Source organism: Engystomops pustulosus, chromosome 6, assembly GCF_040894005.1.
Source record: "Engystomops pustulosus chromosome 6, aEngPut4.maternal, whole genome shotgun sequence".
Taxonomy (NCBI): Eukaryota; Metazoa; Chordata; class Amphibia; order Anura; family Leptodactylidae; genus Engystomops; species Engystomops pustulosus.
Genome location: NC_092416.1, coordinates 45,938,242 through 45,965,254, shown reverse-complemented (window position 1 = coordinate 45,965,254; position 27,013 = coordinate 45,938,242). Strand labels below are relative to the sequence as shown.

Below are 27,013 nucleotides of genomic sequence, written 5' to 3'. Positions count from 1 at the left end.
TTTAATTGTTTGGCTTGCTTCTTAACAAACACCTAATAATTTCTCTTATGACTCATGGTATGTAGTATTACACAAAGGCATGACATAGCTATTATTTCCCCTTAACACATATAAAAAAGCAGATTAAAAACAAAAAAATAAAAATATAAAAAATGGTTGGTGTGCATTACCACCTAACACACTGTAGGTGGCACTGATGCTACAACTAAACACAAGCAGTTTAAAGGGAACCTGTTATCAGGAGTAAGACTGGCTTTTTCAGAAAAAAATAAAAAAGTTAGATGAAAGTTTACTTTCTCAACGCCTTGAGAAAGCGCGTCTTAGCGCGAAACGGCCCGTCGCCTGGCCCCGCTCTTCTCTGTACTGCACCTCGCTTTAATAAAGATAGTTCGTCACGTTGGTGAGTGCCACCTTGCTTTTTCTTTGGAATAGTTTACTTTCCTGTATGCAGAACTCTGTCCGTAGTCCGATGGGAGTAGCCAGTGACGTGTGCACCCCCCCCCCCCCAATCGTAGGAAATGGCCCCGTCATGCATCAATTTGCCTCACTGCTCACTGGCCACTACCATGGGACTAGGGACACAGCTCTGTATACAGAAAGGTAAACCTTCATCTAACGTCTCGTTTTATTGGAAAAAAGCAAGTTGTACAATAAAAACTTTTTGGCATTGTGTACACTATTCTCTATGGGGGAGCCAGAAAAAGCGCGCCTGATGACAGGTTCCCTTTAACCCCTTAATAACCAGGCCTAAAAAGGCTTTAATGAACAGGCTTTTATGGCTAATTTTCATACGTATTGGTTTAAAGGGAACCTGTCACAACATTTTCCACAAATGCAGCTAGTAACAGGTTCCCATAGAGTTCAATTAAAGGACACCTGTCATCAGGTCTGTATCACTTGTCCTGTCACTACTACCTGTTGAAGCAGCTCACAAGGATCCCATCACAGCCTTAATCTAGTCAATTCATACATAATTGTAAAATCATCTATTCTTGATTATGTAAATGAGGCTGGTCACATGGTCAGAGGCCGTGATGTCACCCCTGTTACCCCTCCCCTCTCCTCCCCCTGTTTAGGTCTGTGTGTAATGCACAGAAAAGCATTACTAGTGTCTGTGCTTTACCTGCTGACATGCTGCATCCTCCTAATACACATCAGCTACACATGTACCTGACATGTTCTGCTATAACATGGCTGCCTGGAGCTGTTGTATCTCTCCTATACACACACAGGCTGCAGGGGGCATGGCCATCAGCACCAGGAAGCACATGGAGAAGCCATTACACCGTTATACCTCACATCATTAAACAGGCTGTCAGTCAAGCACTAGGGGTGTGGCTCTGCCTCCCACTCATGAATAAACTGGACAGCTTGAATATGCTAATGACTCATTGGACATTTCACAGGTCATTTGCATACCTCATTGCTTAGGTTTACAGGCATGTAGAAGGACAATGAAGGGATAGAGGCAATGCTCTCTAATGGCAGTTTATGAAAATATATTTAATTTAGGTGGTTATTTTGCCTGACGGGTTCTCTTTAACAGACACCCTTCTTTCAGCTAAAAATTGTTTCCTTCACATCCCCATAAAATCTACATTGTTAACTTCTCCTCCCCATGCCTTCTCAGTATCTGCAATTAATTTCATGTGACATGGGTAACATCATCTAACGTGCTTTGGCCAACTAACATTTGAAAACTGTACTCCATGAGTGTATCTGTTCACATGAAATCACAGCAGCCGCCATGGAGGATGGGGTGGAGTAGAAGTCTATGGAAGCATGCTGTAATTTCAGGTGATCAGATACACCCATGGGCTACAGTTTTCAAAACTGAGTAGGCAAATAGACCCTAGATGATGTCACCTTGGTCACATGACTTTTCAGTTGATGCTGAGAAGGCATGGGGAGAAGCTGCTAGATTCAGCCCGAGGAGGCAGCGCCCCCTTGACTCCTGCTACATTTGCCTATATGCAAGGCAAGATTACAGTTGTTGGGGATGTGGAAAAACAATTTTGAACTAAAAAAAGGATGACTTTACGTTAATGGAAAAATGTTGCTAGCTGTATTTGTAAAAAAAAAAAAAAAAAAAAAAAATTGGTGACAGATTCCTTTTAAAAGGCCACAAAAAAGTACTAAGAGTTAAAATTAAATATTTTTCTGGATTATTTTTTTCGAATCTGGGGGGGGGGGTTAAATTTACAATAAGTAGGGGGGGGGGGGGGAAAGGACTTTTTTGTCGTGTATAGTATATATAAATATTTGTAAAACTTTCAAATTGACTCAAAATCACCATTATAAATGAATTCCCTCAAGTGGGACTGTTATACTGTATAGTATGTATAGTATCAAGCTATTGAGGTGACTATGATGATGTTTTTCATAGTGTAGAAGCACAATTTTAAAAAATTTTTGGGGAAAATATTCATGTACATACATACATACACACACACACACACACACACACACACATGGGCATATCCGGGACTCCAGAGCTGCTGGGGGCCCACATAAGGCTGTGCATAATGAATCCACGGGGTCAGTGGGGATGTATCTTATGAATCCATAGGGTGAGGGGTGTTTTATTTAAAATTACCACAAGGGGTCTTTATTATTATTATTATTATTATAATTCTTTATTTATATAGTGCACACAGATGAGGCAGCGCTGCAGAGCTTGCCAAATCAATCATAATATAAAATAACCATGTGGGGGTTTTTTGGGTGATAAACTAGGAAATATTTTAGGAAACAGGAGACTGTTTTAGTTTCTGAATTTTTAATGCAGCCACGAGAGTTCACTACAAAGGGGCCCAGTGCGGCTCTGCCGCCCAAGGGCCTATTGAAACCTGCAGCCAACACCATTTATGAACATTAACCCCTTAACGCTCTGCGCCGTAGCTCTACGGCGCAGAGGTATAAGGGATGTATGAAGAGGGCTCACGGACTGAGTCCTCTTCATACAAAGGTGGGGGTTTTTGCATTTTGCACAAAACCCCCACCGCTAATAACCGCGGTCGGTGCTTGCACCGATCGCGGCTATTAACCCCCTAAACGCCGCCGGCAAAGTCGCCGGCGGCGTTTAAAAGACGGCGGCGCGTGGGCGCCGCCATCTTTTTTTCGATCGCCACGCCCCCGAACGTCATCGGGGGGCGGCGATCAGTTGCCATGGTAGCCTCGTGTCTTCTTTTGACACGAGGCTATCTGGCAGCTGCATATTCGTTACAATGAGCCAGTGGCTCATTGTAATGAATGTGCTGCAAAAATGCCATATATTGCAATACAGAAGTATTGCAGTATATGGTAGCAGCGATCTGACTATCTAGGGTTAATGTACCCTAGATGGTCTAAAAGATAGTGAAAAAAAAAAGAAAAAAAAAAGTTTAAAAAATAAAAAAAATTAATAAAATATTAAAAGTTCAAATCACCCCCCTTTCCCTAGAACGGATATAAAACATAACAAACAGTAAAAATCACAGACATATTAGGTATCGCCGCGTCCCAAAATGCCCGATCTATCAAAATATAAAAACGGTTACGGCCGGCGGTGACCTCCGAGGCGGGAAATGGCGCCCAAATGTCCGAAATGCGACTTTTACACCTTTTTACATAACATAAAAAATGAAATAAAAAATGATCAAAATGTCGCACAGACCTCAAAATGGTAGCAATGAAAACGTCGCCTCATTTCGCAAAAAATGACCCCTCACACATCTCCGTGCGCCAAAGTATGAAAAAGTTATTAGCGTCAGAAGATGGCAAAAAAATGTTTTTCTTTTTTGTACACATTCGTTTAATTTTTGAAAATGTATTAAAACACAATAAAACCTGTATAAATTTGGTATCACCGCGATCGCACCGAACCAAAGAATAAAGTAGGTGTGTTATTTGGAGCGAAGAGTGAAAGTCGTAAAAACTGAGCCCACAAGAACGTGACGCACGTGCGTTTTTTTTTCAATTTTTCCACATTTGGAATTTTTTTTCAGCTTTGCAGTACATGGCATGTTAAAATAAATAACATTACGGGAAAGTAAAATTTGTTACGCACAAAATAAGCCCTCACACAGGTCTGTACACGGAAAAATGAAAAAGTTATGGATTTTTGAAGTTGGAGAGCGAGAAATGAGGCGAAAAACCCTCCGTCCTTAAGGGGTTAATAAGGCCCAAGGGGGAAATTTTTACAGGTTTTTTTTATTTTATTTTTTCCTTACAAATTTTACCACTGTAACATCTATTAACTGTAACCCCAGTAAGAAAGGAAAATGTCAGGGGCAGAGATGTACTGGGTCTGATTAGACCCATTAGCGTTCCATGAGAGCAGTCTCTGTAGAGCCTGCGGCAGTGCTGATCCCTGCATTCACTGCATAGAGCTACTTCAGCACTAGATGGTGACAAAAAGAAAAGGCAAAAGCTTCTAATAAACCACTTCTACCCTTCCCCCCCCCCCCACCCCAAGATCTCTGACAGCCAGAGACCTGGTTCTGCTCCTGTGCTTAATGCAGGAGAAACATCAGCGACGTCAAAAGACACGGTGCGGTCAGGAGTGAGTTGTAGCGAATTGGTCACAAGGAATGTAATTTTTAGCTGGTGAAAGGCTCCAATAGAATGAGCTATGCTGATTTCTGAAAAATGTCTTTATCATTACAGTGCTTTACAAAACTTTATTTCACATTACCTGGCTCCCTTCCAACAGCATGTACTGAATCCTGGGGGAGGGGCAACTGCAGCAGCCTGTACGTCAGGAAAGCTCCCGACGGATACACATTGAAATATAGTAGCAGACAGATCCATGGTTGTTGCCTCCGTCTGTGGGATCCGCTTAAAAAGGCATCCAAGTCTTTCCATCCTGCTCAATCCTGCTGAGTGTTAACGCTCAGTAGAGACAATAGAAGCCTATGAGGAGTGGATGCAGTGTATGTATTGCATTTTTACCAGCAGCCTCACTGAGCAGATATGTCGTTTTAAAGGAGGGGGGGATCCGGTGATATTACTGTGACATCACTGGGAAAACACCCAGCACAAGCGAGGGTTGCAGCACCCTGCTAAAGCGGTGAATGTTGCAGTAGTTGATATAGTGGATATGCATAGAACAGAACTCCATGTATTACAAGGAACAGCTGCAACAGAACTCCTAGCATTTCTATCTATGGAGCCACCTACCTTCTTTTGCACAGTCATGGCAGTGCGGAGATGGATGGCCAGCTGCCGTATGTATATGAAGATGTGTTGGTAGGAGTTCTCAACATCCATCGAGTACATCTCCGTCAGGGTTCGTTGCATGAAATTGATCAAAGGCAAAGCGTTGGGTGAAGTAAATTTTGCATTCTGCACGTAAGAGATGTACATTTTCTGTGGAAAAAATGAGAAGAACAAGCTATAAGATGTGAACCTAAAAGGCATAGATAATGTGTGCCAGATTGTTTGGGGTGCCACCATCTATTACAAAGCCGGGCCCCCCCATGATTGATTGGAGAGTTGCACACTGAGCTGGACAGAGCTGAACACTATGAAAGGGCATACATACCCCCTCTTGATTTTAAGGAAATCTGCCATAGGGAGTCTACTTTCTGAAGTAGATCCTGAGGTAGATTTCCCCCTCCCTGTACCATCCCCAAACAGTTTTTAGGTAAAACCTTTATTTTGCCTATACAAATGAATTCTTAATTTTTCCATTTGCATTTCTGCAGCTACTGGGGGCCTCCGTGAGCTCCGGAGACTAAAACTACTTCACACCCTCTGGAGATCCGCCGACCATCTCTGTGTTTTGTCTGCAGGAGCATCTCTGACAGTAAGGGAGCTTTGCGTAAGTGCAGAACTGCCCAAACTGCAGGTGGGTCGCTGGCAGCAGAACGGGAGCTACTTCTCTTGCACAGAGCTCCCCTACTACCAAAAAGGTGGCTGCAAACAAAATGCTGAGCAGGTAATTGCATCTCCAGAGGCTTCAGGGTGTGGAGGAGACTTTCGCTTCCGGAGATCACGGAGGTTACTCCACATCCTCAGTAGCCCCTGAAATTAATTTGCTTAATGGTAAAATAAAGAATTCGTTCATACAAGCAAAATAGAAGTTTTACCTAAAAACGGTTTGGGGATGATGCAGGGAGGGGGAATCTACCTCGGGATCTACTTGAGAAAGTAGATCAACAATGGTAGATTTCCTTTAATTTTCCATGCTATGTACTGGAAAGCAGGAAAAAAATTCCAAATGCAGTAAACTTGTGTGATTAGGGGGTTACCTAGTTACCTAATTTATTTAATGCTTATTTTGTTTCAATAAATTTGCCACAATCTGTTACAATCTCCCCCTTCTCTCTCAGCACTCCCCCCTACCTCTGCCTGACGTAATTCCACTGCAGTTGAGTTACTTTTAGCAAACATAAAGGGGATGGGGGAGGTGCCCCTGCACAGTGTATAGTCCTTTCCCTCGAGTGTGTGTGGCGAGTCTGATATCGGACATCAAGTACCAATAGAAGACCACCGCCACAGCACGGTGGTCTTATTATATTGGTTCAAACTATTTTTGGCTACATGCAACACCCTGGTGGGTAATACAACTGATAACAGCCAAATTGTATATACTGTTGTGAATTTGATACTCTGATAGTATTTATTGTGTACTGTAATACCACAGACCATCGCCACATCTTTTGTTTTGTGGTTTTTAATGTATGTTTTTAATTTTGTCTCCTTGATGGCCGATTAATAAAGTTTATATATTGTTCATAATTCATTGAGTATTATGAAGCATAATTTAATTTAATTTTGGATCCTTTATACTTCTATTGGTACTGTATGCTTTCGATTAGCAAGAGGAGTTGCTTATTAAGTACTGGGTTTTCTCTTTTTGATATTCATGATATCTGACATCGGTCCCCCATGGACGGCTATGATGTCCAGCCGCAGAGAGCGTGGATGCCTCACTATGGAGCGCACTCTGATCACCCCTCTCTTCAGCGTGCAGCTGTATGCTTGCCCAGGCAAGCATATATTTGTGTGAAAGGAGCCTAACAGCCTGTGAAACTGCAGCATAGAGGGGCTACGGTAACACCCCACAGAGCTCTTTGGGCTCATTAGAATAATTATAAAAATGTATTTTAGAATGAAGGAGGCCATGGATAACAAGTATAAGATTACCACAGTCACAGTGCCTAGATCTAGGAGTATGGTTTATCATGCTTTGATGTTAGATTTCCTTTAAATGCATTCGTGTCAGGTCTTCCAGAGACAGAGACTCTCAATACCAACTCTCCAAAAAGAAGATGGAACCTAAATCCTCTAATAATTCAGAATTACCACAGAAGGTGAATGGAAATAGAACAGCCACTATAATTCCTAAGAAGTAGCTCACCCCTCATGTAAAGCAGTATACACAGAAAACATCACCTACCTTCAGTACAGGGTTGATTTGTTCTTTTTTGTATCTGCAGATCTTGTTAAGAACCAAAAATGCTACAACCCGGACAGTTTCTTCCCCTGTGCACCACAGGTTGATGGCTTTCTGCATGGACAGAACAAATGTAAAGAAACAAGTCAATGATGGATTCCGGAGTATAGACACTGAAGAAGTGTCCCCACACTACTTTGCTCTTGGTTCTCTGTATGGAACTACTCCCTTTTAATCTGGGTGACTGCTGCAATATTTAAACAGAAGACAGCTACAGCTTTTACTCAGAGCAAGGCATCCCAATGGCAATTCTATGGTCAGGAAGCCTATTCAATTCCTTACTTGACTCACCAGATTTGACCAAATTTTCTATTTTATGTGAAATCACGCCCGTTTAATTATAAAAAAAAATTATACCAAAGTCATTTGCAAATAAGCCGAGAAGAATTAAATGTTGCCTAAGATGAGTCACTTTGAGAGGCTGAAGGTGTCACTTTGCATGGTCCCAGCTTTGGTTATATAGTATCTAGAACTATGTTACACTAGAATATCCCTGTTATGCATGGATGGGGTGCTCCATGATCACTCACCTTGAGAAGTTGTCGGGTGTGTTTCGGAAAGCACAGGTAGAAGTGGACTGTGTTGTTGATATGCTGGAGCACGGCAGCACTGACGGTGGCCTCTGTGAGACAGTTCAGCAGCTAAAAAGAGTTTGAAAAAAAAAACCTGTATAATGTGCAGCAAATACTGACCCACAACTGGAAAATTAGATGATTTTTGTACTACTGATGAAGGGTTAATAACGACAGTTCACTGCAGGTCGCCCTAATCATATATGATGGAGGCTACACAGGTGTAACGGACTGATAAACCTCCCATCCATGGAGAAGGGTTGGACGCTCATTATTCTAAAGGCACGTTACATGCTCACACCAATATCTTGGTTGGGGAGAATGGGACGTCAGTATTTTCTGGATTCTTCACTAATATATTCATGCCACCAGGTTTTACCCCAATAAACTACTAGTCCCTTCTTTAAGGGTGTGATATGTTCTTACTAGATCTTCCTTACATCCATGTACCTATAAAAAAAAAAAAAAAAAAATTCCCCTAAAGTCAGGGAAACCTTGTTTTCACACGGGGGAGTCAAGTTTAAAGGTTGCAGGGCGAGCGTCACTTCAGAAGGCCCTATATTTGGTTCTATAGTACCTAAAAACACATGCTTTTTGTGTCATATTAAGGATAAGGAATTAAAGGAAATCAACCCCATAAAACCCTACAAATAGTCACCCCGATTTTCTTCATCTTGATATCGCGGCTGTCTGCCGCTAGTCTTGAAACACCGTGATCATCTAGAAAAGAAACTTATAATTAGCAGCACGGAGCTCGGGGACAAGATGTCCAGCACTCAGGGCTGCTAAATATACACGTCCCTGCACCTCCCTCTACCATGCTTGGAGAGGGAGGTGACATCACACGAGAGTCATGAATTCACGCCTCTCACGTGACTTCACCTGGCTCTCCAACGGAAGGTGTGGGGGCATGCATAATTAGCAGCCCGAAGCTCCGGACATCTCGTCCCTGCTCTCCCGGCTGCTAATTATAACTTTCTTTTCTAGGTGATCCCGAAGTGTCAAGACTAGCGCCCGAGATCAAGAGTAGCAGAGCAAAAGCTTAATTCTTAGTGCTTTAGAACAGAAAATATGGGCTTCTGAACTGACAATCCTCCTGCAACCACTAAACTTGACTCCTCGTGAAAATGATGTGGAAAGAGTCATATTTGCCCGACTCTAAAGGAAATTCTTTTTTTTATAGGTAAATAGATAAGGATTTACCTAAAAGAGGGAATATGCATACTGCAAAACAATTCAAGCCAGGTTGCATCCGGTATATAACTGATATATAACTGTCCTTACTAGGTTTGGCCTGATTTTGGCAATTTATAAATTTGTTTTGTGGGAAAGGGGGAGGGGATGGGTCTGCGTTAAAAGTGTAAGTTATACTTTTTTTTTTTTTAAATTCCCGTCAATTTAGCTGTGTGAGGGCTCAAAACCTCCCAATTTGATTGCTTTCAAAATATTTGCGAATAGAATGTGACTTCAAGCAGTATTTTTTTTTTCTTTTGTTATAAAGTTTGCAAGTCATATGGGATAAATACTATGATAGTTGTAGCTTGGGTTGGTTCAGGCGTGGAACTACCAAAATGGGTGCATTTAATAGAGAGGATCTGCCTGTCCTTCAATGGACCTCAGGTTTTCTGTGTGATGTCATCAGCAAAACGTAAACGGCGCTGTGCACTCCCTATGAAGCCTCTTAGGCTTTGCAGTCTGTGACCACAGTATTAGCGCTGGGCTGTGATAACACAGGCTTCATTAGGATTCAGTCCTATTCTGAAGATCTGCTGCAGTACCCTCAATGATACAGTGGTCGTTAAGCGGTTAACTATTCTACTACAACAATTTTTTTCTTCAATGCTGTTAACGTAAGCCAAGATTACCTGGATTACAGAGTTCAGAAACATCTTGATATCTAAGCGTAACCTTTTCCAAAGATCACTATTTGATGGGTCCAACAACCTATAAACAATACAAAAATGTACAAAAGTGAAGCATTAGTATAAGTTCCTTTTTTTTTTACAATACAGTGACTTGGTAGATTGTGAGTGACATGAAAGGTGTTTTCTGAAAGTTTAATAAGAATGAATTGTTACTCAGTTCACTTAGATGGTAGAAAGCTAATAGGGTCTTTCATTTTAAAATTCTTGAATTTTTTATGCAAAAAGATCATCTTATTACTCACTTTGTGCCCTTCGCTGGCTTCAGGTTCATCTTTTTCTCAAGGTGAACAAATAAGTGTTTGATGCAAAATGTGACAAGAGCATTGAAAACTACGAAATAAAAGATACAGGTTATAATGTCTTGAAATAATGTCTATTAATAAAAAAAGACTACAGGATTATAGGGATTCATTGGTGTCCTCCAGTCAGATCTTCAACCCTCTATGAATTGCAAACAAGTGTTTTTTCTTAGAAAATCCCAAAAACGTATAATTAATATGAAAAGTTCTAGTTCTCACCATTTGTGTCAGTGACCTTGAATTTACTTGGATCATCACCATCTTCTCCTTGTGTAGTAGCAACAGCAGCCTTAAAGGCTTGGGCAATTTCATGAAAGAGCCGAGGCCTAAGATCAACCTAAGCAGACATAGACACAATGATCTTTAATAATACAATATTACTGTATTCACAATGATACTAATCATTAATATGGGCTCTTATTGGTTTCTTTAGGCATTGAAGGATATTCTCAGTATAAGACAGAATTGCGACACTTAGCCAAAGTTGTTGTAGAGTCATTAGTTCATCTCTGATATTCCAGTCACATCCAGAGCTTGCCATTATATCATATCTGATACTCCAGTCACATCTACAGTAACCGTCTTTTATTGTCATTAGATCCACTGCAGGCCATCTACTAATTACCCCAACTGTTACTGCACCCCCCTGCCAAGAGAAACAGACAGACAATCTACAGAACCAGGGGAAGGCAGCGTGAACAAGGACAGATAGAGGAGCATAGCAAATTTCATTCTTTCGTTTGAGTTTATATGCAAAATATGTTTGTTATAGCTAAAAGAAGTTACTAATAATAAATTAAAGGGGAGATTCTCCTGTGTTTCTAAGTGTCAGGAGATATGACCGCTTCAGGGGAACCCCCTCCAGCCTGACTGCTGGGGCAGAATGAGGAAGGAGCTGCAGAAGACACTTTGCAAAAGTACATTGCACTCTCTGAACCTAGAAAGGGTAACGTATTGGCACTGTATATATTTCTAACATATTTTGGTAAAGGTTCATACAATTTAAATGCTCATTAGAAAAAAAAGCATTTTTTTCACATTTTCAGTGCAAATGTCATGCGGGTGAGAAACTCCACTGCCCGGCTAATCCATTTGTCTCCTATGACAATCTGGAGTCTATGGAAGTTATTTATCATACGCAGGCGCAAACGCAGCCGGCTACTTCAGGGTGAGCTGGTGCCGGAGCTTACTTTCGTTAGTGTTATAAAGCGCTGCATGCCGGTTTAAACACTTTTTAATGTTTATAGCTGTAGCTGCTTCGGCGCTGCGCGCGACCGTGACGTCTCCGGCACTTCCTATGTAGGCGCGCGGTCGTGCGCACCAAGCACCGAAGCAGCTACATCTATAAACATTCAAAAGTGTTTAAACCGCGATACAGCGGTTTATAACACTAACGAAAGTAAGCTCCGGCACCAGATCACCCTGAGCTGGTGCTCGGTATTTACAGCTTACCCCTACCATTTGAACTGGTAGGTTTCCTTTAAGGACACATACAGATTGTTTTCTTCAGTGATTTCTCACCATTTTCACCATTCTTTTCAATGGGCTTTTTCACACTTTAGATTATCTCCTCTGATCCAATGTTGTCGGTGAACAAAAACAGAACAGCACTCGAAAAAAAATGGTTAAAAAAAACATCACACGGGGGCAGGCCTTGGGGTGATCACATATGTATTTGTATGGAAACGCAGAACCCAAAAGTGGTTACCAATCGCATGCGTTTTCATAAAAGCAATCGGGTCGGGGCCCATCCCCGTACGTTATCTCTGCGTTTGTAAACGCTTTGCTAGCGGTAAATGTGACCGAACCCTTAAAGTGAAAAGTTCAATTCTAAGTTTCGCACCTTCACTTCTGACTGCCATGCCTGCACCATTTTCATGGTGACGACAATCTGATCGACTTTTGCCTTTTTCTTTTTCTTCTCATCATCTTCAGAATCGTCCTCATCATCGTCATCACTATTTTCCTACAGTACAAAATAAAGAGCTTAAGGACTGTGGAAATATTGTTTTTCACTTAAACAAGGAATCATTTTATGTCAATCATTAAAAAAACCCCAATATAATAAACCATCGGTAAATTATTTGTTACATATTTTTACCACATATTCACATTTCCACATACAGTGGAAGTTCGGAAAACAAGTAACCTGAAATGTGAGCATTCCGAGAGACAGAAAAAAAAAACGGATGTAATTTAAACATGTCTGGAAAGATATATTAACCCCTTAAAGGTGTTTTCCCACGAAGCAAAGTTAGGCCTTATCCACTGGATAGGGCCTAACTTGCTGATCAGTAGAGGTCTCAGTGCTGAGACCCCGGAGATCGTGAAAACGATCTTTGAACCCCTCGCCGCTCCTTAGACTAATCGAGTACATGGCCTTGCATGACTGTTTTGTTCTATTAATCTCTATGGAAATCTCTGATTGAAATTGCCGAGCGCCGATCACGTTTCCTGCATCACTGCTTGGAGCCAGGGGATGGGGCCAGCGGTGGGACTGGGTATGAAGTAGCTGTGTGTGTGGCTGGATATTGTAGCTGTGTGGGTGAAAACATAGCAGAACCGAATGTGTTGTGTTTGTTTTTAGTATTAGTTTAGTATTGCAGCTAAGCGATCAGATGAAAGTGTTAAAAATGTTTTTTATAATAAAAAAAAAAAGTAAAAAGTCCATGAAGGAATAATTTCTTATTGGAATTCTCTTTGATATAAGAGCACTTTAGAATGTGACTACAAATTTTGCTCGTAATCCAAGGTATTCATTTGTTGTGGAATGAATCACCTGGTTTCAATGCTTTCCTATGGGAAATCTAGTTTTGATATAAGAGCATTCCCGGAAAGAATTGCTTGTATTTCAAAATTCCACTGTACAACACTAAAGAGGTTGTTTTCTTTCCACAGGATAGGGGATAGAAAGATGATCGGTGAAGGTCTGACTCCTGGGAAACAATGAGGAAAATGCATACTCGTTCTGCAGTCCATTCAATACTATAAGGATGACGGCAATTGACAAGCACATTGCTTAGGTATCGCTGGCACTCTCATAGGCAGCCAAGTTATTTACTCTGCAATTACTGACTCTCCCATAACAGTGAATGGAACGGCAGTTTACTTGCTTGACCTTACGCTTCATTCTATTGGTGAGGAAGGGACCCCCATTCTCGTCATTAGGTGGAGTCGCAGCAGTCTGACCCCCCACCCCTTCATCAGATTGTCCTAGGCATAGGATATTATAGTAATAATACTTGGCAGGGCAGCTCTAGACCTGCTTGTGGTACTAGAGACAGTAGTATGGCAGCGTTGGCCAGACTTCCGACCTCTAGCTTTCAAGGAGGTCTTGTGGCCGGGAACAAAATGCAATGCAGAAGGGTTAGATTTGTAGTATGAATGATGGATGTCTGTGGATGATGCCAGGCTACTGACCTCTAGCTCATCAGGGATCTGGTGAAGACTTTCTTCGTCTGAAGAATCAGAGTCATCAAAGTTTAGAAGACTTTGGTCGTTGTTTTGGAGGAATTTGTAGAACTCGGGGTCTTTTTCTTGAAGGCGAGAGAGCTGGTCTTTGTGCTGGGAGGCTTTGCCTTTGGTCGTCTTTAATTTTCTTTTTAAAGAGAATAAGAAAATGTAAATATTCTTTCAGATGGATGGAGATTAGTTCACATCTAAACTTTCTAAATATGTATTCTATTCATGCTTAGCATGCGAGTCTCTATTGCCAAACTAAATGCCCCTTTACAAGTATTAGGAACAGACATGTTTAAGAAGAATCATTAATTACAAGTGTCATGTTTGAAAGGCGCCTGCACACAGAGTTTCACAGCCGAATACATCATTTAAATGAAGTCGGTTCATAAATAATGGACACTACACTGGACAGATTTAATGGACTAACCTTGGTGTAGATGATAGGACTCCAAGCATCATAGTGTTGTATGATACAAGGAGTCCACTATGTCATCACTATGATGCACAGAGTCAGATCTCTGCCCTGTGCTTGGGCAGTTAATTACGGATCATGTACTGGCCGGATTTCAAAGATTGACCACGGTGCCGAGGAGACTCTGAACATCATAGTGATACAGGCGGTCCCCTACTTAAGCACTCCCGACTTACAGACGACCCCTAGTGACAGACGGACCCCTCTGCCCCCTGTGACTTCTGGTGAAGCTCTCTGGACGCCCAGGCTGCAATGCGTATGTAATGATGTTTTATTTATAATCCTTGGTCTCATAAAAGCAAAAAAAATTTTGAAACTACAATTGTCACAAGGAGAAAAAAAAAATTTGTCTGGAGCTACAATTAAAAATTTACAGTTCCGACTTACATACAAATTCAACTTAAGTACAAACCCAAGGAACCTATCTTGTACGTAACCCGGGCACTGCCTGTATATGATACAAGGAGTCCCTGCAAACCCGCAGCACCGCAATTTAATCATGATTACATTGGGGAAGCAGGGGCTCCTTGTATCATATATCCCCATGATTCCTGACCACACTTGTTTGATTCTTGCCTAACCACATACGAAAGTATGCCCTATCTTTTACCTGTGTGCGGCACCATATCGCTCCCTGTGGCCATTGCCGGGTTTTTTTTGGGGGGGGGGGGGGTGTATGTACAGGCACAAGCTTGTGGCCGTACATACGTCTCCCATATGGTAGTGTGAATGCGGCCTAAGGGCATTTAGGAGATGGTCGTGACACCCTTAGGTATATAGCAGCAATAATTAAAAAAAAAAAAAAAAAAAAAAAAAAGACATACTACTATCTGAGAGAACTTACTTTTTCCCATTTTCACTGGCAGACGCTTTCTTCTTCAGCTTCTTCACCTTCTTGGTTGTCATCTCTTTCTCATCTACGTCCCCATTGACCTCCTCCTCCCCCTCTGCAGAGTCGCCGGCTGAATCAAAGCCTGTGGTGAGGAACTCGTCCACATTGAGCTGTGCAAGTTTTCTGATTGGAATAAAATATAAAATTTAAGGCCTCCTTACTTCACAAGCCCTGCTAAAAGCAGTTCAGTTCTGCTTTTTGGCCGCGGTCACACGTACTGCTAGACGTCCGTTCATGACGCTAGCGCACAGGGGGAGGTCCTCGGCCCGAACGCACGTGTTTCCAGAGAAACGCATGCGATCGGCTCATCAATCGCATGCGTTTCCCTGAAAACACATGTGCGTTCGGGCAGAGGACCTCCCCCTGTGCGCTAGCGTCATGAACGGACGTCTAACATTACGTGTGACCGCGGCCTTTGCGGGTCAGGTCAGACGTTCCAGCAAGCTCACTGACAAAACTCGCTTGTGGGCAAGAAGACAGAAGTCAATATAGTCGCAGGGCCGTGCGCCCTCCGGTCTATTATTTTACTATGCATATAACCATTACAGTGGTCTTTTGCCATAGATACTAACTTAAAGGGGTTGTCCGAGTTCTTGAAAAAAAGCTAAAAGTGGCCGGGACAGGGCTGCTTAAAAAAAATAAAGTCCTACTTACCTTCCGGTGCCCTCTGGCCGGACCCGACAACCTTCCGGCCCCCATACACAATGCTGTGTATAGGGACGGATAGGCGTGCCCGGCCACGGCCGGCCGGAAGCTGAATCCAGCACTACTCCGGCGGCCATGTTTGTTTACATGGCGCCCGGACCGGAGTGACAGCAGCGCTGGATACCGGAGGGCACATGAAGGTAAGTAGGACTTTATTTTTTTAAGCAGCCCTGTCCCGGCCACTTTTCGCTTTTTTTCAAGAACTCGGATAACCCCTTTAACTGCTGAGGCCAGTGGTCACGTGGAGCCATGACTGCAGCAAAATGAACACATTAACCAGCAGGGACCAATGAAACACCTGAGCAGGACGACATTTAGTATCCAGGGAGAAGTCTAGGATGTATCGGGGTATTGATTGTGCTTTATGTAGAATTGTATTGATTTTGAGCATAATTTTGTGTATATGTGCTCACTTTCACATCACTTGGGCTAATTATCAGGAATTCCCACTCTCAGAACAACCGCCCCTCATAAATGGTCCCGATAACAACGATTAAAAGAAAGTTTTTCACACAATTTTAATAAAATTTTCTATTTTTATGCACAAGCAGCTCTGGTTAGGGGTTTTAGAGATTCACATTAGTCAATATGTAGTAACCATGTTAGTTAACCCTTTCAGTCCCAATCCAGGTGCCCACTTTGATGCCCATTACTCTACCACTTGGCCAAAAGGATGAAAAATGACTGTATAAGTCGTGTACTAGATGAACAGCACGCTGAGACTTGTAGTCCAACACAGCCGTGTAACATGACACAGATCAGACACGTTGCATGAAACTCTCATGTCATCTGCTAAATGTCCATTAACAACACAGAAGACACATATCTGACGACCGATATCTGTCACACAAGATCGGCAGACCATCCCTCAGCTGCAGCCATTAGTTTGACGCATTACTTCACTCTCACCTTTTCCCGGCGGCAGCCATGCTTTACTCCACAACCCACGTGTTCTGGTCTTCCTCCCGCCCCACAATGCAACGCGCCTATCCATTGATCCTTAGTTTCTAGAACGTAATCTGTACAAAGAGAGGGCGGGCGGTCAGTCATTGCAGCTCTCCTTGAGTAATGAATATTTGCTAATTAAAAAAATAAATCTTTATTTTAGTTATGTGTCTTATTATTAATTAAAAAAAAAAAAGATACAGTCACACATTTACCTCACAATTATTAGATAAATATAGTGCGGGCGGGCGCAGCAAGCTAAAATGACTTTCCGTCTGGTTAAACTTTCGTTTTCAGGATGGCGCGGTCGGGCGTCTTTCCATTACTTTGTGTAATAAATAAGATGCGGCCGGGCGCAAGAAGCTAATATTTTTCTCTCTATTTAGAGGGATGGGACATAAATACAGACTGATAGAAGTTATATTGTATCCTATGTAGTGATGTGAAGCTACAGCGTATCAGTGTGTAGTATTACGTTACTTAGCACCTAGTAAAGCTGGGGTACACCTGTTCTCTCCTCTCCTACACATGTCATAAGTCTGGGGCTATGACAACACTTGTTGGCCAGTGACTATGGATGTCTGTCCCACTCTGCCAAGTTTCCTTAATATAGTTTCTGATGTGTGATCCATGGACTGGAGATCATGCTATATACAGCCTGGAGTTTTTGCATCCACAAAGCCATTGAGATCTGTCTTCATGAACTTACTGTGGTGGTCTAGCGCAGAGAGGGTGAGTACCCACCCCCCATATTACTAGATCTATAAGCGCAGAACTCTACTAAATTATCTCTTATTAAAGGAGAGCTTCCATTTGATGCATTATGAAGCAAACATACTTTGAGAATGGTGTTGCTACATTGATGCAGAAACATATCTTGGTTAATCCCTGAGCTGAGTGGTTTGGCTGAAAAAAACAATTCTAACTTTCAGGACCTTGGGAAAGCTGGGTCAGGCTGGCTGACATACTGACATTACACACAGGAGCTTGTAATTACAAATGGAGATTAGTCAAGACATGACTAATCAACCTGAGCTGGATCACTCATACACAGCAGCTGGGGGATGGTGCAGCAACTGATTATTCTGCCTTCAGATACAACCCAGGGATTACATCATCCTCTGATGCAGTGAATAACTAATGTGCTAGGACAGTGATGGCAAACCTTTTAGAGCCCGAGTGCCCAAACTACAACAAAGACCCGCTAATTAATCGCAAAGTGCCAACACAAAAATTTAATTTGTGATTTATACTCCCTTCTCTGTCACAGCTTTCATTGATACCAGCACCTGAGGACACCAATAAAGCAGGAAATAGTCCCAGGTAGAGCTGTCACTTTAAAATAGCTATATGCACAGCAAGTCCTGGCTGTCTGGGACTGCAGGAAGATACCTGGAGTCATCTCTCGAGATGGCCCGAGTGCCCGCAGAAAGGGCTCTGAGTGCCACCTCTGGCACAAGTGCCATAGGTTAGCCATCACTGTGCTAGGAGAAGTGCTGAACCAGCCCCAGAAGCAAGACAGCTTCATTATCATAATTGTATAATTGTTTTATCAGCAAAACCACTCAGCTCAGGGATTAACCAAGATATGATCCTGCATCAGTGTAGCTACAGCATTATCAAGGTATGTTTGTTTCATAATGCATCAAATCAAATATTAGGTTTCCTTTAAAATTTGCTAAAAAAAAAAAAAAAGTTGACAAGACCAAAGTTGGATTTGTGAAGTGATGATTGGTTATAAAATATATAAGCATAGATACATATAATTGATAACAGATGAGCAAATTATCCAAGATTCACTGAATTGGGGAGATTAATCACTGCTTCTACATCAGTTTTCTGGCATAGAAGCAGTGGAATAATTGCTTAAATTGCTTAATTGAATAAATTCTTAAATGGAGCAAGAATTAGCAATTAAAATAGTGAATACTCCACCTCCAAGACATGTGGGTGCAGAGGGGGTGGAGAGCTGTGCCCGCAGCGTGCCTGTGAACTTTAGTTCCATGGTTTTGTAGGCAAAACTACGCTACGTCCAACATGGTGTTGTTTTGCTCGCCAGCTGCAACGCCGGCGTAAATATCTAAAGGCCTAACCCTCATTATGTATTTGGCGCATGAGGGGGCGTGGCCATTATCATGCGCCGGCGAGGATAAATCTTCCCTAATGTTTCAAATTATTCAATTCCGGTCCCAATCTATCAGATGATTGCTTGTTCATGTCCCATGTTGGAAATAGTAAAAAATGTTATTCAATAAAAATAAAGTATTAACCCCTAGGCGCACCAGGACGTTATAGTACGTCCCCGGGGCTAGATGCTTAGCGCACGGGGACGTTCTATAACGTCCTGCTTCTGGCACCGGCTCACGAACGGAGCCGGTACCAGAAGCAGCGGCTGTCAGCTGTCTAGTACAGCTGACAGCCTGCGCTAACACCCGCGATCGGAGCCGGCTCCGATCGCGGGTGTTAACCCCTTACACGCCGCGGTCATGTTTGACCGCGGCGTGTAAGGGGTTAACAACCTGCGTGTAAGGGTGTTTGCGCTGTGGATCGGATCCCCCGTGCCGCTTACCGGGGGATCCGATCCACTTCTGGGCAGCTCCGAGGACTGGCATGTGCCCCGGAGCTGCCCGGTCTCCATGGCAGCCAGACCCCTTCCGGGTCTGACTGTAAACTGTCTGAGCATGCGCAAGCTTGCTCAGACAGTTTACACTGCTCTACAATGAAATAGTATTGTAGAGCAGTGTATTGAACTTAAACCAGTGATCAGAGCATCGCTGGTTTAAGTTCAAGTATGTATAAGTAAAAATATGCAAAAACACTTAACACTACACATTATAATAAATAAAAAATAAATACATAAAAATATAAGCCCCTAAAATGTCACTTTCCCATAAAAATACTTAATAAAGTATAAAAAACACAAAAACACAAAAAAAACCCGCATATTTGGTAGTGCTGCGTCCGTAACAATCTGCATAATAAAACAGAATTGTTACTGGACCCGCACGGTACACGCCGTAGAAAAAAAAACGCAAAAACGTTCCGAAAAAAGATAATTTTTAATTAATACCCTATTAAAAAATGCTCTAAAAAGTAATTAAAAAAATGTTATGCACTCCAAAATAAGCCCACTAAAAAGAACAACTCTTCTCGCAAAAAATAAGCCCCTAACCAGATTTGTCAGCAGAAAAATAAAAAAGTTATGCATATGAAAAGATGGTGATGCTAAAATGAACAAGATTTTCTCCAAATTGGTTTTTATTCAGTACAATTGAATAAAATACACAAAACCCCCACATATTTGGTATCCCTGCGTCCGTAACAATCTGCATAATAAAACTGAATCGTTATTAGATCCGCAAAGTGAACCCCGTAAAAAACAAAACAAAAAAAAGCTCCAGAAAAAAGATCATTTTCAATTAATACCCTATAAAAATGCTCTAAAAAGGGATTTAAAAAATGTTGTGCACTCTAAAATAAGACCACTAAAAAGAACAATCCTTCTCGCAAAAAATAAGCCCCTAAACAGATTTGTGAGGCGAAAAATAAAAAAGTTATGCATATGAAAGACGGTGATGCTAAAATTAACAACATTTTTGCCAAATTACTTTTTATGCAGTAAAAATGGGAAAAAAATAAAAAATCTATATAAATGAGGTCTTTTTGTAACCGTGGCGACCCATAGAATAAAAATAATATACTATTTTTATGGTATGGTAAACAGCCAAAAAAAAAACCCATAAAAATCTTCCTGAAAAGTGATGATTTTTATTTCCTCCACCAACAAAGAGTTAATAAAATCTCACCAATTAGCCTATAGATTCCCCCAAATTACGTACCAGAAAAGTGCATCTCATGTGGCAAAAGAAATAAGCCCCTATAGGTCCACATTAAAAAAAAGAAAAAAATTATAGCCTGTACAATGTGACATAGAAAATCTGCTCTGGATGGCGCCTCCTTCCCTTCTATGCCCGGCCGTGCGCCCATACAGCAGGTCACCACCACATATAGAGTATCCGTGTACTCAGGGAAGATTAGGTAACAAACTTTGTGGAGCCTTTATTCATTTAATCCATTGTAAATGTTTAATTTTCCACCCAAAATGGGTGTATTGTGAAAAAATATTACAATTTGCAGACTGCACCTCCATTTTGTTTTAACCCCTATAAAACACGTAAAGCGTTAACAAACTTCTTAAAAGTGGTTTTTCATACGTTGAGGTGTGTAGTTTCCACAATGGGGTAATTTACGAGTCTCACTATTATTTAGGCCTCTCAGTGTCAATTAGAAGTTGAGCAGGTCCATCTAAATGCGGGTTTTGGTGATTTTACAAAAAATGTGAAAAATGATACCTAAATTCTGAGCCTCGTAACATTCTAGTAAAATACGTGGAATCTTAAAAAACCATGCCAACATAAAGCAGACATTTGGGAAATGTAAGTTATGAATTTATTTGGGTGCTATGACTATCTGCATCAAAAGTAGAGAATTTAGAACGTTGAAAATAAAGAATTTTTCCAAATTTTTGCCAAATTTTGTTTTTTTTCATAACTAAACACAAAAGATATCATCCAAATTTTTAAACTCATTTGAAGTACAATGTGTCACGAGAAAACAATCTCAAAATCCCCTGGATATCTCATAGCGTTCCAAAACTATAACCACTTATAGTGACACAGGTCAGATTTGAAGAATGGGGCCGCGTCCTTAAAGGGCACCTACCACCACAAATCTACCTATAAAGGTAGATCGGGTGGTAGGTGAATCAATGGGACGTGAGGATAGCCCTTTTAAGGGCTAATCCTCACGTCCCCGCACTGTTTTGTAAACTTTTATTACCCTAATATGTTAATTTACTTATGCGGCTACTGGGGCGTGGAGTAGCCGCATCTGAGGTTACACGAGGCGGCTACTCCACGCCCCGGTAGCCACTTTACCCCTCCTACTCACCATGTTCGGCGCGCAGCTGCTCGTAGCTGCGCGCCCTCGTCCGACGATCCTGCCGTCTGCGCATGCGCAGAACAGCAGGCCCGCCTCTGTGCAGCCCCGGCTTCGGAGCAGTGACCGCGCAGGCACGGGCCTGCTGTTCTGCGCATGCGCAGACGGCAGGATCGGCGGACGAGGGCCGAACATGGTGAGTAGGAGGGGTAAAGTGGCTACCGGGGCGTGGAGTAGCCGCCTCGTGTAACCTCAGATGCGGCTACTCCACGCCCCAGTAGCCGCATAAGTAAATTAACATATTAGGGTAATAAAAGTTTACAAAACAGTGCGGGACGTGAGGATTAGCCCTTAAAAGGGCTATCCTCACGTCCCATTGATTCACCTACCACCCGATCTACCTTTATAGGTAGATTTGTGGTGGTAGGTTTCCTTTAAGGCCAAAAGAGGCTGAGTCCCCTAGGGGTTAAATCAATAAAAATGCCCATAATCCCCATAACATATAAAGAGAGATATAACCCAAAAAAAGGTCTAAATCATAACACAAACCCCACATATATAGGATCACCGCATCCATAACAACCCATAGATTAAAAGTAAATAATTATTGAACCTGCATGATGAACGCCGTTAAAAAAAAAACTGTTAAAAACCCACCAAAAATTATGATTTTTACCTATACAATCCCACAAAAAATGCAATAAAAAGTGATCAAAAAAACATATGCACTCCAGAATGATGCTGTTGCAAAGTACAACATATCCCGCTAAAAAGCAAGCCATCAACCAGCTCCATAGCCGAAAAAGTAAAAATGTTATGCCACTTGGAAACGGCAATGAAAAAATTATACATTTTTAACAAGAAAAAAATATTCATGTATGGTATCCCCGTAATTGCATCGACCCATAGAATAATGATAACATGATTATTAGGCTTTACGGTGAACACCAAAAAAAAAAAAAAAAATGAAAAATTCAATACAGAATTGATGCTTTTCTACTCCTACCTTTAAAAAAAAAGTTCCTACATTTTCAACAATAGGGGATAACAACCCCAAAATGGTAACACTGGAAAAAGCATCTCATCCCGCAAAAAAAAAAATGCCATCACAAGGCCCTAATAACGAAAAAGCGAAAATTTTATAGCCTACAATGAGGAAACTAAAATTCGCCTTAGAAAAAGCTCCCCAGCGATATTCCTGCATTCCTGAGTCTCCTGCGTTCCTGTGTGTGTCCTGTGTATCCTGTGTTCCTGCTCCTGTGTTCCGGTGTCCAGCGCTCCTGTGTGTTCCTGTGTGCCTGTGTTCCCGTATCCATCTGCTTGGACCTCCTGCTGCTGACCCCGGATTGGACTTGACGTTGCATCTTTGCCGGCTGCCCTGACCCCGTTCCTGGACCTGACCCTGAGAATGTCTCCTGCTAAGCCCACCGCGGGTTAGTCGCATCTGTGGTACCCTACTGCAGCAAGACCATCCCGCTTTGCGGCGGGCTCTGGTGAAGACCAGGTGCCACTTAGACTCCGGTCCTAGGTGTCGTCTAGTACCATCTCCTGCGGTGGTCCAGAGGATCCACTGATCCCGAATCCTGACAGTTATAACCATATAAAGCGACACAAGTATACAAAAAATGGGGCTGAGCCTTAAGCTATAAAATGGCTGCATCCTTAAGGGGTTAAGAGGGTTTTCTCTAGAGCCTGATCAATTCAAGGGGGGGGCTCAAGTGTTTGGAAGTGGTAATGCAGCTCATAAGTATATGCCTGGGAATGTGTGATTGTGTGACCAATCAGATGTACTGTTACTGTGCAATGCAAAGAGAGTGCTGGTTGGATAATGAGCCCCCACCTCACAAGGGAAGTTTATGAAACCCCTTGTGGCCGGAAAGTTTCAGGTCAGTCAGTCAGTCCATCCAGGAGACTTCTAGATACAGAACTTCATGTGTCTGTGGTACGTTGCCCTGACACACTGGCCTGAGTGGAGACCAGGCCCAAGCAGACATCCACCTCCAGGGGTCTGCCATATCCTGCTGCTGAAGCAGACAACTATCCTCTCCATCCTGAAGCCACCTGTACCAGGCTGTTAGTGCGAAAGATTCTGAGGTCTATTTTATCGCTTTAGCACACTGGTCCTATAGCGTTAGAGCCAAAGATCCATTTTGCTCTCTGCCTGTAAAAGTTGGCGCCTCTTATCCCCTTTCTCAGGATTTTGTACGACCTCAATTCCGGCAAATTTTAGGGTTTCTATATTACCTCCATGCACTTCTCTGATATGCTGCATCAGGCGAGGAGCCCCTTGGCCTGTTTTAATAGATTTGAGGTGTTCTCTTATTCTCAGGTATGTTTTCCTGATAGTCTCACAAATGTAAAATCTATGACAATTACATTTTAACCCCTAAAGGACGCAGGGCTTCTCGCTCATTTCTTACTCTTCACCTTCAAAAATCTATAACTTTTTCATTTTTCCGTGTACAGACAGAAATTTTACTTTTCCGTGATGTTATTTATTATTCCCGTGTACTGGGAAGCTGGAAAAAAAATTCCAAACGTTGAAAAATTGAAAAAAACTTATCACGTTCTTGTGGGCTCAGTTTTTACAACTTTCGCTCTGCGCTCCAAATAACAGCTCTGCTTTATTCTTTGGTTCGGTGCGATCGCAATGATACCAAATTTATACACGTTTTATTGCGGTTTAATACATTTTCAAAAGTTAAACGAATGTGTACAAAAAAGAAAAAACAATTTGCCATCTTTTGATGCTAATAACTCTTTCATACTTCAGTGTACGGAGCTGTGTGAGGTGTAATTTTTTTACTAAATGAGCCGAAGTTTTCAATGCTACCTTTTTGAGGTCTGTGCAACATTTTGATCACTTTTTATTCCATTTTTTTATGAGATGTAAAATGGTGTAAAAGTCCCATTTTGGACATTTGGGCGCCATTTCCCGTTTTGTAGTATAACCATTTTTATATTTTGATAGATCGGGCATTTTGGGACCTGATGATAGCTGATGTGTTTGTGATTTTTACTGTTTATTATGTTATATATCAGTACTGGAGAAAGGGGGTGATTTGAATTTGCTATTTCTTAGACAATCTAGGTTACTTTAACCCTAGATGGTCTGATACTTTAACCCTAGATACTACTGTATTGCAGTATATGCCGTTTTTGAGTAGGATTCATTACAATGAGCCACTGGCTCATTGTAATGAATCTTCAGAAACCATGCAGTCTCGGGTCTGATGAAGACCCGAGTCTGTCATGGCAACCGATCGCCGCATCCCCCCCCCATTGACATTCAGGGGAGCAACAATCTCAAAAAGATAGCGGCGCCCATGCCCCGCTTTCTTTTTAATGCCTCCGGCAGCTTTAATCCTGCCGGTTAGAACCCCGTGAGCCCTCTTAATACACCCCCCACACTTGCGCCGTAGAGCTACGGGGCAGAGCATTAACCGGTTCGCGACCGCCCGCCGTGTATTCACAGCGGCGGTCGCGTCGCGCTGCATGGAGAGGGCTCACGGGCCATGTAAAGGCCATGTTCATTTCATTGATATTCAAAAATTCCACCATCTCCCTGAACATCTCCTTTGTGCTGGACCCCAGAATAAACACATCATCCACTGTACATTTTGGATATACCTTACATAGGGATTTCTCTCATTATAGATATTTACATTCTCAAATACAGCAAGACAGATATCGGCGTACGTGCAGGAGACTGGAGTGCCCATTGCAGTCCCATCTCTCTGCATGTACCACTCTCCATCAAAAACAAATGCATTGTGGGACAAAATAAAATATAATGCTTCACATGTAACCGTTTCCTTTTTGTGCCTTCTGCACTACCGGGCTTAGCGCCTGTAAGCCTTCTTCATGGGGTATACAAGTGTACAAACTCTCGACATCTATAGACGCTAAAAACCAATCTTCCTGCCAAGTTTACTCGTTAAGGGCGAGCAAAAAGTCATTTGTATCTTTTGGGTACGAAGGGATGTCCCTCAGTACCGGTCTCAACAACCAGTTGACATATTGGGGCACATTTACTTACCTGGTCCTACGTGATCCCCGCTGTGCATTGTCCACCGAGAATGAACTTATCCCCGATTCACTAAGATCCTGCGCCCGATATCCTGCATGTGTCGCTTCAGGTCTGGCAGAGTTCACCTTCTTGTTCCCGGTGCATGTACGTGCATTGTCTTGCGACACAATTTTAAAGTTAAATCCCGCGCTCAGTCCGAATCCATCAGATCGTCCGACGACCCGCCCCCCAATTTCTGTTGCATGCAAGTCGGTGCGATTGGGGCAAAATCCGTTCACGTGCGACACAATCCCATTCTAAATGGCTGTCACAGCGGCGCAAATCCTGAAAATTTCTAAAAGCCGATGAAAGTGCGATCTGCAGGACCCTTGGTAAATAAGCCCCATTGTGACAGATGCTCAGTAATTGAGCCAATACCTGCCACAATTGGCCGACCAGGCGGTTTCTCCAGATTCTTTCGGTAAAAAAAAAAACAATCCGGCTTCTTGGGAAAGGGGGGCAACAATTTTTCTGTCATTTTTTTTCAATACTATGCCCTTTTCTGCTACTATGCCCTCAAAGTTCTGAGCTGTTCCACATATTTATGTGTGGGATCTTTTACTAATCTATTATAAGTTCTTTCATCTCCCAATAATCACCATTTTAATCTCCATGCATGGAGGCCAGCTGAAGCGCGAGCTGCGTGAAATGGCGTTGCCTTCTAGTGAGCATCACGCCCCCACTCCCTCCCTTGTATATCCTATATACAATATATATCACTGCAAAATATAGCCTCCCAAATAAATTAAAGTATCTAAAGCACCTACAATTTTGTATAAATCAAACCCCCCCCCCCTAATTAATGGTATATACAGCCAGACACCCCCTCAAAGATAGTCGCCTGCCCACTTCAGGAAGGAAGTGCCTGCCCACTTCAGGAAAAACTGAAGATAATTTCATAAGTGGGGCTGATGACTTTTATAGGGGTTTAACCTAATTTTATTATTACCTTTTATATTTGAGTGTGAGTAACTGAAAGTTTTAAAAAAAAAATTGTTACTATGTTTTTATTTATGCATATATGTAAATTGTGTTTTTTTTTTTTTTTTTTTGCATTTAATGTGGAATATATCAATATAAGACTCTGTATAAACAGCATTAGGGCTCATTCACACGGCCGCATATACATCCCCATAGATGGTGATAGGGATTTTTATGCAGGGCCCCAACAGCCCTCTTGACTTTTATAAGGTGAGTCCTAATTAACCATTTCATGGTTGTCCTGGTACCAGGAACTTCAACACAAAACTAAGACACAAGTCAGTCTCTTAGTGTATGTAAAGATCTTCTCTC

The 27,013-nt window shown here is 42.1% G+C and overlaps 2 protein-coding genes across 5 annotated transcripts in view; one reads left to right on the top strand and one right to left on the bottom strand.

Moving 5' to 3' along the window:
• NOC2L (NOC2 like nucleolar associated transcriptional repressor) overlaps positions 1-16,805 on the bottom strand; it is a 62,139-nt gene extending 45,334 nt beyond the window's left edge. The window contains exons 1-10 of the mRNA XM_072155911.1: positions 16,678-16,805; positions 15,016-15,186; positions 13,658-13,835; positions 12,081-12,203; positions 10,457-10,574; positions 10,181-10,268; positions 9,879-9,957; positions 7,972-8,082; positions 7,385-7,495; positions 5,161-5,349 (exon numbers count right to left, since the gene is read on the bottom strand). Of these exons, the coding sequence (XP_072012012.1) occupies positions 5,161-5,349; positions 7,385-7,495; positions 7,972-8,082; positions 9,879-9,957; positions 10,181-10,268; positions 10,457-10,574; positions 12,081-12,203; positions 13,658-13,835; positions 15,016-15,186; positions 16,678-16,697 (1,188 nt within the window). The 5' untranslated portion in view covers positions 16,698-16,805. The remainder of the gene's footprint in view (positions 1-5,160; positions 5,350-7,384; positions 7,496-7,971; positions 8,083-9,878; positions 9,958-10,180; positions 10,269-10,456; positions 10,575-12,080; positions 12,204-13,657; positions 13,836-15,015; positions 15,187-16,677) is intronic.
• Positions 16,806-17,071: 266 nt separating this feature from the next.
• Positions 17,072-27,013, top strand: part of KLHL17 (kelch like family member 17) — a 67,764-nt gene continuing 57,822 nt past the window's right edge. For 3 of the 4 annotated variants that reach the window (XR_011856447.1, XM_072155913.1, XM_072155918.1), the window contains exon 1: positions 17,072-17,445. Coding sequence is in view for 1 of the 4 variants with exons in the window: in XM_072155913.1 (XP_072012014.1) it covers positions 17,344-17,445 (102 nt within the window). In the remaining 3 variants the exon portion in view is untranslated. The remainder of the gene's footprint in view (positions 17,446-27,013) is intronic. The other variant, XM_072155916.1, reaches the window with a different exon arrangement.